This window comes from Opisthorchis viverrini (genome assembly GCF_000715545.1).
Source record: "Opisthorchis viverrini unplaced genomic scaffold opera_v5_88, whole genome shotgun sequence".
Lineage (NCBI taxonomy): Eukaryota > Metazoa > Platyhelminthes > Trematoda > Opisthorchiida > Opisthorchiidae > Opisthorchis > Opisthorchis viverrini.
The window spans coordinates 1155692-1168900 of NW_008751745.1; the positions used below are offsets into that span (position 1 = coordinate 1155692).

The 13209-nt window shown below is 43.3% G+C and overlaps 1 protein-coding gene across 1 annotated transcript in view; it reads right to left on the reverse strand.

The window, feature by feature from the left end:
- Positions 1 to 2853: 2853 nt before the first annotated feature.
- T265_13660 (hypothetical protein) overlaps positions 2854 to 13209 on the reverse strand; it is a gene marked incomplete at both ends in the record, with an annotated part of 81160 nt that continues 70804 nt past the window's right edge. Inside the window, 2 exons of the mRNA XM_009169917.1 lie at positions 2854 to 2908; positions 9090 to 9349. Of these exons, the coding sequence (XP_009168181.1) occupies positions 2854 to 2908; positions 9090 to 9349 (315 nt within the window). The remainder of the gene's footprint in view (positions 2909 to 9089; positions 9350 to 13209) is intronic.

A 13209-nucleotide genomic window follows, 5' to 3' on the forward strand; every position in this document is an offset into this window, starting at 1 on the left:
TGACCCGAATGACAGCTAAAGTTAGCAAAACCTTCTAAGTACACAACGAATAAAATCAGTAAACTGTTTAACGTTTTACCGTTTCAGCCATCTTAGCGGCACTCCGTTTCTAAGTCACCCTAAAAATGCCTTTGAATGTCTAGTAGCTTGGGAGGTCGATCAATAAATGGGAATTCCGGAGAATTCTGTTGAAATTCTCGGCTCACACGACCACAGTAAGTGTTCACCCAGTTAATCATATATCGGTGCTGTGATTTTAATGGATTTTTTTTACACCATGTGTATGAAAAGGTCCTGAAGGTATGGCTCTGTTGGATTGTCTGAATTTCATGAGAATTTGATGAGAGGCAACGGTCCTGAAATAATGAGTGTGCCACGACTAGATATCAGGAGGTTACTGAGAACTCTTTGATACTACAGGACCGGTTTTGCCCTTCTTGAGATGTATCAGGCAGTCGCAGCCCTTAATTTTCCACCAACCTTTTTTTCTACATAAAAGCAAGAATCCCTGTCGATATTTTTGACAATAGGCAAACAAAGTACAGCTTTACTTACGTTGGAGAAAAAGTGGGGACTGAGAATGTTCCATCCTTGGATCTGTACTTATGAAGACATCATTTTCAAACTATTCAAGTCTATTTGACTGACGATGAGGTTACCAAATCCACCACCACCTGTTTCCAGAATCATAGCACCAGTTCAGTTGGACAGATGGCGTATATGTTTTTCACAACAGGCTGTTACCTTTGGTCGACGGTCACAACCTTTTCACATCGCTATCCTTTGAGATAACTTTCCTGGATCCTGGTGTAAATGTAAAAAAGAACTAAACCGCTAACCAATTTGGTTTCCACAGGAGGTTCAGCTAATTCTTTCTTCAACTGAATGTGCTGCTCAAAAGCCGCCCCATGTTTTAGGGGTAAGACTTTTGAGATATCGTAATAAATATTCTCATTAAGGAAGAATAACACAAGCAATAATTCCCCCCGTGAAAATCAAATCGATATCCGAACGAGAATATTTGTTGAAATCTACCCATTCTGGTTACAAATAGGACATAAGGCTGGCGGAAAGTAGGAGACTGTGGCTAAATGGTGAGCCCCAGAAAGAACGCAACCGATCATGGACTGTCGAACAGTTTTCAGCAACCTTTTGAGTGGCCTACTTCATGAAAATAAACCGCTCGATATTCGTCTGCGTTTCTCGGCAACCTGTGCTCTCCAATTCTGGTGTGAAGAACCCTGATCGTCTGCCCAATATAGCGTTGCATTTGTAGACAATCCCTGGTTCTGTTCGCTGGGAGGCGATTCTTAAATTGCACCAATGCATAGTGCAGTGTTTCCATTCTGGAATGATACTCTTATGTCAGCCCTGTTTGGTATCCTTCGAATAACTTCCGACGTCTCTGTTTTATCTGAACTAACAGCAGTTCCAATCCATTCTTCAGAATCGGAGGGCACAGGATAATAATAAACAGGCCGCCAAGGAACACAGACGAATATCGAGTGTTACTGAAACGCTCAGCAATGACGGGAATGCACTGGACACGGGATACAAAATAGATAAGGAAAATGTTGACCTTTTGAGGCGGGGACTACAGTTCACGCCACAAACACTGATGACCGAGGCGGTGGAAATCGCCGAAGACCCTATTGCAAATAGAATAGAATAGGTGTGGAATTGGCAAGCGTGTGGAGAACGGCTTTTGATCAGTCGAGCTGACACCTGTTGGTGTGCGGTTATCGGAAAGAGGGGTTATCACTAGACGTAGCTTGTATCCAAAGTGCACTTAATCTCGCGAATGTACACTCATTTGCAAACTGATTTGGTTTTTCGAGAGACTCATCTGCACTTGATCTCACCCACCCACCCATCCCCTCTCGCTAAATTATCGTAGCACTTACAAGCCCACACGAGCGAGCAAGGTGAATCATCAAGTGAAGAAACTTGAACCGGAAGACTAAGGAACCAAACGCGAGCAAAGTAATTCGAAAGCCCCCAACTGTAAGTTTTAGACAACCACGCCAACTGACATCCAAGAATGAGCTAGTGTGCTAATCTGAAGCGGCCTTGTTGAGTGGTTCTCCGTCTACTTTCGAAAAAACATGGCCGAACTGGTGACCTGCTCACTCGGCTTGATGAAGCTTTTGTGTCAGAAGCGAAACGTCATCCAGTTGAAAACTACCGATTTTCCACAAAGCTCTTCTGAAACCATACTGTTCTATGTTCACATCCAAGTTGCGGTTAACGCTTCTCTAGCCTGTCAACTATCTTTTACGCGAGTGGCATCTGTCGTAGTCCCCATGAATTTCTGCGGCCATTGACGATCAACTGAAGTAGGAATGAGGAGATATGTACATCATTCGACTCAGGGGAATGGTGGTAGTTTTACCAGAATTTTCAGACTTGCTTCAGATTAGTTATTTGGTTTATTGTCTTCAAATCACTCTGCGACAAAATGATAGAGATGATTATAGGTTTGTCATGAAAATAGGGGGAAATCACACATCGTTTGGTTTACTTGTTTTTTTTATCTAGTCACCATCCGGTCACCATCTTCTATACGATTCAACTAGCAGTAAGTTTACTTTTCGTAATGCTGGACTGGATTATCAACGTTAACTACTACTGTGGGCTATGGTACCGGAGTCTTAGATGGACTTACCCCCTCCATCAATGAGCTGAAGCAGAACAAACGTTGTAAACTGATGAAAACTGTTGGTAATATTAATCACGCATGTACAACCAAACGAAGTATTTTGTTATTTTCTTTCCCTTTTGCTCTGTGTTTTGAAGGGTTGTTGGAGGAAGCAAGGGGTGTGAAATTGACACTCGGCGCTGTCCGTCCATGCGTCAAACTTTCGGCCGGCGACTCGTTCCTGCCGCATTGCTCAAGTACTCGAACCACCTATAGATGGGAAAGAGTGTGAAAGTTGAATCTTCAGTGATCTTTTTTCTAGCTACAATTCCATGCATCAGGGTGATGTACAGTAAAAACAGTATCCTCCCACACAGCAACATCCTCAAGAAACAAAAGCATACGAACGATTTGCGTCGAAAACTTGTAGAAATTCTTCAGAAGTAAAAAATGTGTGACAGAATTGTGTTTTAGTATAGTGCTATCCTCAGCTTGGTTGCAAACAACAGATATGAAGAGAGCAATACAGTATTGAAGCATCAGTGTCAACACTGATGTTGCTGTCTTTGATGATCATGATGATGCGACAGCGGTTATATAATCCGGGAGAAATGACAATGCTGTCTATCGACCATTGGAACCGTTTAGAAACTCCACGTACTAGTGAAAGACAAAGTGCAGCAGTTCCTGCTTGGTTTCCATGATTCTGGGTTACATCATCCGCAGGTATAACTCTGACTGACCTGAGAAAGTGTTGGCTGTGCAGATTCATTCTATGGGGATTTCGATAGGCGATCAAACAAGTTAGAGGCAGTCAAAATACTGTGCCAGTTTGTGAATGTATAGAGGGGGGAGAAAAAATCTGAAAACCAAGACAATTCAAGTTTAAACATTACATGGCTTGGTGTCTGTGTGCATGTTGATTAGTATATTACTTTCCTCAGAAAGGCAGATAATGTCAGGATTCCTCAGACGTAATGCAATTACCGTAATCGGATTATTCCATCAGGATAGAACAGATGGATCAAGTGAGTGATTTCGGTTTGAGAGTTTTGAGATTAATGTTATTTTAAGTAGGACTACTGGTTAGTTCTAGTGTCCAGATGACACATGCTGACCTCCAAAAAGAGTCTGTACAGCAAGTTCTAGTGCCAAAAGTGATATATCACTATATATATCACTATATATATCACTATATCACTTCGTTCCACACAAATTATTTCCAAAGGATACCACTTTCCCATGTGAAGGTTCCATTGGACCATTCCGCTACCGTTCATTTAGCTGTTTTTGATATATCTCATATCACTATATCACTTCGTTCCACACAAATTATTTCAAAAGAATACCACTTTCCCATGTGAAGGTTCCATTGGACCATTCCGCTACCGTTCATTTAGCTGTTTTTCATATAAAAAGCACTTGATACCAGCAGGAAGGATGTAAGTAAACAAGTGTTTGGTTTGGAGGAGGTTAGCTTAACGGCACAAGTGATCTGCTTTTGAGTAAAAAAACATTAAAAACGTAACCAAACAGCACTTTGTATTTGGAATGACAGGAGTTGTCATTCCCAATACTCAGTTCATTAGCCGTCAAAAGTTTACTCCTTCACTGAATTCCGTACGGAACAGCAGTTAGGAACAGAACCAATGACCTTTGATCTACTCGCTTCATCGTGGGCCGATCTAAGCTGGGTTACATCAGGACACATCCTGGACCGTCCGTCAAGCTCACAGCATAGCTTACGGTTCAACATCCTCCTGCCCGTGTACACCATTCCATTTGGTGTGGTGTGAAATTTGTTTCGGTGAATTTGTGGTCCAACCGTGAGTCAAGCGCTTTCACCCGGCACTCTCAATTGGTCAGATACGGGTGTTCTCCACATTTGCTGAACGTCTTGGGTTCGTTTTCGTGTCTGCTAGGGACTTTTAGCAATAAGGCTCCTGTGACCTACTATCTTGATATCCGTCAAGTCTAGACAGTTTGGCTGTCCAGAAAACTCTCAGTAAACACTAAGCCTGCAAGTGGTTTTTAAGTCAAACAACCTGACGCGTGGTCAGTACTTATGCTAAAAACCGTTCGCGAGGGAAGTCCTACCCTTATGAGAGGATTTCTTTTTTGAGGAGAACAGCGTCTTTGTCCAACTGTGTCTGGGAGAAATGTCTTGGATTCACCGGGTACGTATTCCATCAATCAGACGTCGTTACCTATGTAGCTGTAAGCCCTTCGTTGTCTCACTGATGTCTTTGTTATTAGTTCTTTGCAGCATAATAGCAACTTCTGACACAGCAGAGATCCCGGGGTGACAATGCGCAAGCTGCCAAGACAGTCGTCATACAATCAACCTGAATAGACCTGAATTAGTCCATTCTGGAAGCCTATAGAAATATAGAAAGCTGGAAAGATTCGAAATGTTTCCAAGGTTCGAAAATTTCCTGAACGGGGGGATCAGTGACGAGCAATGCTCCTGTGAAAGATTCGCCGCGTCGTACAGAAGAATGCCAAAACAGCTGGATTTCCTTTGAGATTTGAGGATGAAGGTATTTCTGTCCTGTTCGTGGTCTCACGAAGCCAACAACATCCTCGATTACTTGCGAATAGGCCAGTATTCGAAAATTGCCTGATCCTTGTGTTGTCCAAGCATTTCCAGAATACCAGCAGTCAATTTTTCAACTGTGACTTTCCGCATTCCGGCAAGCACGAATTGGGAGGTTTTGGCTACGAACAAGTAACGAACGACACAGATACCCGTAAAAGGATCCATAGCATGCTCAATAGGTAAGTACGATCATCAGCAGCGTTGGTTTTGCGTTGCTAATCTGAGCCAACCTCAGTGAGAGTAACACTATCGGTGAACATCCGTGCTGCTTCGCGCTCCTGTTGTTGGGTCACATGAAAAGCCATGGTCCTACATATAGCAGATAAGGTTGTTGGTCTTGCAGTGACATGTCAGAAGCAAAGCTGGCAACACAACTGGTAACAAGTTCGACTAAAATAACCCAATAGAGACAAGCGAAAATCCGAATAACATTAGGACTTGAATTGTAACCTAAACAGCCGCTGTGACACCGAGCACAGCAGTCTGCTCATACAGTCGCCCTCCCATGAACAGCTTACCTGAAAGAACACACCAAAAGTTACTACTTATCGACCATATGGAGCATGCATTTGATGTCTTGTTCTCCGATAATGACCATTGATGTATACCATATTCCTGGAGGTGGGGAGCGAAATGCTAATAAAGCCACGCTGATTTGCAGTCAGACCCACAACCTCAAAGACACAAGCCATGTCGTTAGTGATGTTCAGTGGTCTACTGGGAATTGGCAATGAGGTAAGGAGGAGTTGAGGAGTGACGCTCATTATGTAATAAAGTCCTTAAACCGGCTGGTTGACGAGTCCATTGATCTAGTGTGGTTTATAACCTTTCTTTTTTAACAATGACGTATACTAGAGAACAGAAAGACGAAACTGAGTGTGTTAGAACAAAGAGTAGCTAAAATACACATACATAATGGTACTTGATGAGTCACTGTCTTGTTAGCTACAGGACACTGGACCTCGCAAGTGCTCAATTTGTTCGGGACTATGGAAAGCCACATGCAGCGAAAAAGCGGTTACACTACCCGGAGAACATCTAGTGTGAATGACGACAAGCGTTCGCCTGTCTGGCGATTCAGTTGTCATTGATGAACGAGAGAAATTCTCTGATGAAAACTTCAGTCAGGATGACTTGGGTGGTTTGGTGTGGCAGTGGGATGATTGGGTATCCAATAAAGGTAACTACGGTTGTGGCTCTCTTACGGTCTAGGTAACAACCTTTTGTGGAAATATTCAGGCAGTGATAGGAAACAGCAAAATTCCATACACTCAGAGACCTGTATCTATCTTGTGTGGCTGACAGAAGATTGCGATACTCTCATGCCATAGTGACAACGTTTGCTCGGCCTACCTTGCAAATTCACAGCACAAACTAGATACTACCTGAAGTTTCGTCAAACTCGTTTTCGGACCTTTGGAAGTCGCTTGATGGAGTCATTCGTTGGACTCAAAAAGGTGAACGGTTACTAAAGAGCAATCATTCGAAGATAAGCAGCACAGTTTGCTTGCTTTCCACCACATGTCACACTATAACCTTGGGGAAAACGAAGCCAGCCTTCGATGGGAAAACCCATAGAAATACTAGAGCAATTTAACAGTCCTTATGCAGCAGCAGGCAGGTGTACTGAATTTCACTGTTTTGCACGTCTGAGTATTGCGGAAGCAAGCCCTGGAACTTTTGACTGACAGAAGTGAACTTCTGGTGGAACGAACATCACAATCGCATGTACTCAGCACTTTAGCAACCAATCTGGTAGGACGTAGCGGTTCGTTTGAAACTCCAAACTCCTTGCAACCTAACTACCACCAGTGAACATGGGAATACGCATGTTGCATCTCATACAGCTGTAAGTTACTATTCAAAATACAATTACAGATTTGCTATTTTTATCAACTTCACTTTTTGTAAACTTTGTCCAAATTCTGTCACAGTGTCCCTCAAGAATCGATTGAATAAAGATTTAATGAAATTTCATGCTTATCAACGAAATCAGGAAATATATGACCACTGGCATAGTTCCCCGTTCTTCCCCTGGATCATCCCGTCGCCAAGTTGTAAAAATTACTCTTAGTTTAGCACAAAAAATGCGGAATATTCCACACAACCTGGCTTAAGGATAGATCATTTGTAGACGGCGCTATCCAGCTGCACTGATTTTATTTTATTTTAGAGGACTTGATGAATCGATTTCAGTAGCATGAACCAGTTGATGTCCTCAAAGCTGAAAGGTAAGCGGTCGAATTTTACGCAAACATCATGGTAGGAACGGCGTTCTACAGTTTGGGTCCTAGACTAATCTTTCAATTCAATAGGGCCTCGCTACAGCTTGACCATTATTCACCCAAAATTTTCAATAATGTGCCCACAGCATGCCAGCGACATCCAGCATATTCTCTCCCTTAAAGGTGATTTTGATGAGAATACCTATTCCAAAAACTAAGACTATCGTTTATCTAAATGTTTCTTGTGGAGTGGATGGCTAAAAGCCAATAAAGGCGATGGTAGTGGTTCTTAACCAATAAGGGGAAGTTTTGAGATTATAACGAGGAATGAGGACCACAGATTTGAATGCTTAGGCCTCCCCTGCATTGGTTTTGAATCAATTGCAACTTGTGCTTAATCCCTGGGACTACGCAGACACGGATTTTTCGTCGTTAACTGCAATGTCCTGAAAATTACTCAGGTTGGCTAAATGGAACTAAGTGTACAGTGAAAGGCATGGGCGAACACGACTGATCCACGGCTCTCGGGAGGAAAAGGGAAACTAAGAAACTTGATAAATATCAGGTGATCAAAAAGCCAAGAAGTCGAGAAAAACTGCTATGCTACAACTGTGTTTAGAATATTTTTGGGGTGGAATGTGAATCCTATATCAAAATAATAGTCAAAGGGTTCCAGTGTGAGGAGAAATATTCTTCTCGATCATTTTAAGCACTCAGGTGGTCAACAAAGCAGAAGGGGTATGATCTTGTTCAATATTTTGGAAAGGCGAACAAAGTTTAGGGGACTAAAGACCACTGGGCTTTGGCATTCTTTCGAGATGCGGCTGTTATTGAACCGATCGGCGGGATCTGGGAACAACACCTGGGCATTGCCTTCCTCGGGGGTCTGGTTTGAATTCTGAATATCTTTAGCAAACTTTGCTGCTGAGGTTCGAGTTGGTCTGGGATGAGTTTATAGATGATATCGGGATGAGAAGCACTACATAACTACTGATGGCTGTTTTGATAACACCCTCTCAGCTGTAAAGTAAATAACATGTTGAAATGAAGTTAATCTTGTCCGATGTGCTGCAAAACTACGAGAACGTCTCGAACAAAACTCACAAACTTCGAGAGAGAGAGACCAATCGTCAAGTCGATGGAGCGAAAAAATTGTAGAAAAGCATCAATACCAGTCAAGTGGATAAAGCAACACAGCCAGCTGAGGCTGGGTATTCAACTGTCACCTGGTGGTCACACCTAAACTGGTGCAAAGTGGTGCAAAGGCAAGCATTATTCAACGACTGGTCATTTGGCATACGGCTACACATCAAAGGGCATTCCGGATGCTTAGCTGAACTTCGAAGAGGGAATAACGATTGGTCTCGAAAAAAAAACAATTTCGTCCCGTCGACGGGTCGCACTCATGATAAAACACACACGATAGGTTGCCCCTTGGGGCCAACCACAATCCGCTTCTACAAAAACCATATCTCACTTCAGGTTTCACTAGCTTGGTGTTTATCACGTCCTTCATAAGGATTGTGAATGGTTCGGAATGCCCAACCGATTACCTTCAATATCCCTCAGAACAATTATTCCAAATAGAACATTGGGGAAGACCGTGACAAACACATATTAGACTTACCGTTCGAAAGAATGATGTGTTTCACCACGGAAAAAGTACACATGATTTTTGAACTGCATTTTGATCACATTATCCCGCTTGATCTGGTCACCGGCTGACGGAGTGGTGATTGTGTAACCCAGAAGGGGTAGGCTGGCAAGTGGACAGTCGTCTCGGTAGGTTTTGTAGAAGAACAGACAGTTTTGTGTGAAGACAACCCACAAGCGTTGCCAACCGTTGCTGTTCTTGAATTTCCGCAACAAATATCCACTTGTCTCGTACTTTTTTAAAAGCAAGTGGGAAAGAATGTTTCCAACAGATTAGGAGGGCACTACGGATGCCAACTGTTAGTGGTAGTCCATCTTTAATATACAAGTCCTCACCATTAATCAACTTTATTAGATAATGCATATGAGACAGGTCCAGCACGGGTATCATTTATTTTCCATCAAGTATACATCTCTAGATAAATATATTACGTTCGAGCTGGTTCAGCGGCTCAGGTCTGTGGTTCGAACCCGACCTCTGCATCTGGACTACTCCTGTCCAGGCTTGAGCGACCTGGAAGTATCTTGGCCCTTGTGCTTCTTTTGAGGGAATTAGCAGCTAGGTACCGAAAGGATGCTAAAATTCTCAATTTCCAGGCAACAGCATTTCCAGATGACAAAAAACAAGAAGGTTGGAGAAACCAGTGTGGACGGACGATTCGATAGAAAATCTAGTTGATTTGGTCAGGGTGGCCAAGTGGATGAGATCAGGGGGTTCCACTTGGGTGACCCAGGTTAGATCCCACATGGGCGCCTCATCATCCACGATCAAAGCTCATGAACTCGTACTGGCTTACGGTGGCATGATAACTCAGTGAATTTATCTTTCTCGATACTTGTCATTGGGTTCGAACCAAAAACGTATGCGGATGAATGACGGGATCAAAAACACAAACGTCACTGCTGCCTCACATTCGACCTTTTTTTAAATTGTGCTCAGTGCTTAATTACTCGATTCATGCAAGAAATGTGGGTGAAAAGAGTTCGACCAAACATGCTTGAAACCGTGGGCTTCTCACTTGGAAGTTACGTTAGAATGATGTGAAACGAAGATTTGTCATGATTCAGTCAAGTTTCCATTTTCAAGCCTCGAAAGAATGGGGAATACTGTAGGAGACAATTAAATTCTGAATTCAGCTCAATGTTTTTCTGAACTGAGTAGACACATAAAATACGGCCAGGTACAAATGTCCACTTTATGTAGTAGTTATTTCTGAAAGGAACCTATCGCAGACCACAGAATCACTATCAGGTCTACCCAGCCAGTGTAACAACTAAGGTTGGTATGGTATCTGCAGACAAAATAATAATAATAGTCGTTCAGCCGTAACACCCTTTCGGTGCTTAACTGCCATGCCACTCGAGGGCTGGGATACTTCCAGGTTCTCCAAACCTAGACAGGAGAAGTCGAGATTCCGGAGTTGGGTTCGAACCACGGACCTTCCAGTGAGTAAATTATCGCTCTAACCACCAAACCGTCTCGCAGATAATATTAGGCACGAGTTGATATTTTGGTCAAGCGCTTACCGATTTTCCTAAGTGCGGATTTATCTTCAATGAAGATTGATGATATTTGGTCCAAGGCTACTAGTGAACAAACAAAGGTCACCTGGTCTGGAGTGTACAGAATTCACGCAAACTGCTATCACTATGAGGAGTACTACTTACAGTGAAAATAATGGAAACTGATGTTTAGACAGGGGCCTTGTATTACTACCTACGATATTCTCTCTACCTCGTACTATCACGCCTATATGCCCAGGCAATATGTACTAAGATATCTCTGTGAGCAATCATGAAGGAACCATAATAGTTGTCTAGACGTATCATATTACTGATAAGGTTGCTGAAAACTCCTCGACATTCCGCTACTGGTTTCACCCTTCTTGGCGCTCATCACGTAGGTGCCATCCATGAGTTTTCGTCAACCTTATTTTCTAGCTGAACCCGAATTGGACAGATTTCGGCACACGAATTTGGTTTCGACAGGAGACTCAACTGAACCCAGCTATATCCCTCGTTTACCATGGTCTACTCCAAACGAATGTGTTGCACCAGGCTGCCTCGTATTTCAGTTGGCAAGATATTCCATATAACGCGATACGTTGTCGTCTACACGTAAAAATCGGGAACTATGCCTACCTGATGAACCCCAAGAAGGGCGAAACCGGTATTGGGCTGTCGAAGAGTTTTCAGCAATCTAATGAGTAGCGTGGCACGTCTAGACAACAAAGTATCGCGTTATCACGAATATCATACGAACTGAAGCATGAGGTGGCCTGGTGAAATATATTCGGTTGGAGCGGACCACCATAAATGGGGGATTCAGCCGGATTGAATTGAGTCTCCTGTTGTTGTGTCTTGTAGTGGTGGTCGAGCGAGCTAGTTACGCCTGCACTGAGCCTGCCAGACTACGCGATGGGGAGAAGACAGAGAACTGGGGACACGGCTGTATTGCCAGGACAAAAACGTACAGAGCCCCTGCGTAAATATATAGGATGACTAAACGGTCAAATATGGTCGTTCACTTGTTCGCTCCATACAGCCAATGGTGGCGTTCCGGTCGTGAACACTCTCAGGCCCACTACGCTGGTCGTGTGTTGCTAGGCCGTGTTTGGTGTGAGCTGCCGACTCACCTACTTCCCGGACGTGTCGAAGCGATGGTAATGGATGCGTCACTCTCTGCACATGTGCTTTTTCTTCTGTCTGGGAGCGCCCTGACACCTGTCAAAACCACATTCGTGTGCAAATGAGAGTATGTGTCGGAAACCATAGTATCTGCTTTGTAGAGGGTAGTTGGAAGGCGCACATGGCCGGAAATCGTTAGACATGTGTCAGGGGCGTCCATAGATGGTTGGTCCGTTGGCCTAGCTACAACTTTTTGACATACTGCTTACGACTTACGAGAGGGTAGTATATACCAATGTCATGTGCTTCAAACGCAATGTCAAACGAGCTCAAAATCATCATATCAGAACACCTGATTCTTTTGTGGCACTTCAAAATTCCACTTGGGAAGGAGGAACACCACCGTACAGTTTCACAGAGTATCCAAAACATTGACAAACGTCCACAGACAACATACTCCTGTTTGCGTACGGATCAATGGAGATGAATGTGTTTGCTTTGACCGATGAGTCGTGTTTATGTTGAAACAACTCCATATTTTCATAGTTAACACTAGATGGTGGGAAAAGTGGCGGTGATGTTATCCTCCAGACAGCATCTCAATGATCTAAACATTTTCGGTTGGCTAGATACGATCATGGAAAAATCAAATCATGTAAAAATGGGATTCGGTGTTGTTCCGATCGTGTGCGAAATTTTTGATTTGGCAGTATCAAACTCATTTGCCGAAACGTTCGGATAGTGGCTAGCATGGACAGGCCTCGATGGCAGGTTACGAAAACTTCACAGGTATAACACCATCAATAAATACACCGACGACAGCCGAACACTTTCACTTAGGAGCAGTAGAACACTTGGAGCTGTGTCCTATCGAAACTGTCAACTCGTTTAAAACGGCTTTTCTGTGGATTGATCTAACCTAAGGTTTGTCTGACTGTCCCTGGGTTAGCTGACTTAGCTGTGGGAAAGATGTTTGCCAGTAAGACGCTAAGCCACTTTCAAATGTTTGAATCCCTCACCCCTAAGGAGAAGACGGTAGTTTCCTGTCACTGGTATTCAGTGGGTTGATAAACATTTTCCTACTGAACCATACGCGCAAAAACGTAACTAAGCTGTGTTGGAATATGGATCTAAATTCAAAGTTTAAATTTACTACTCCACACGAACGTGATGTACGCTGAAATTTGAAAAAGCGCATAGAAGTAGGGTGGAGTGTCTGTGATCTTATCGGATGCCGCCGAAACCGGGGGCGCTTCCTAGGCTCAGAACTAAGTCTCCGGTATTTTGGAGGTCTTTCTAACCATTAAGTTGTGTGATTTAAAAGTAACCCAGCGATCTGATTCCATAAAACTGGAAGCAGATGGAAGGGCCGTGTAGCCAAGGCGAATTCTTCTAGATTGGCGAACCAATTGCAAACCAATTTGGTTATTCGAGAGACTCACCTGGAAATCTCTTGGTTTTGATGT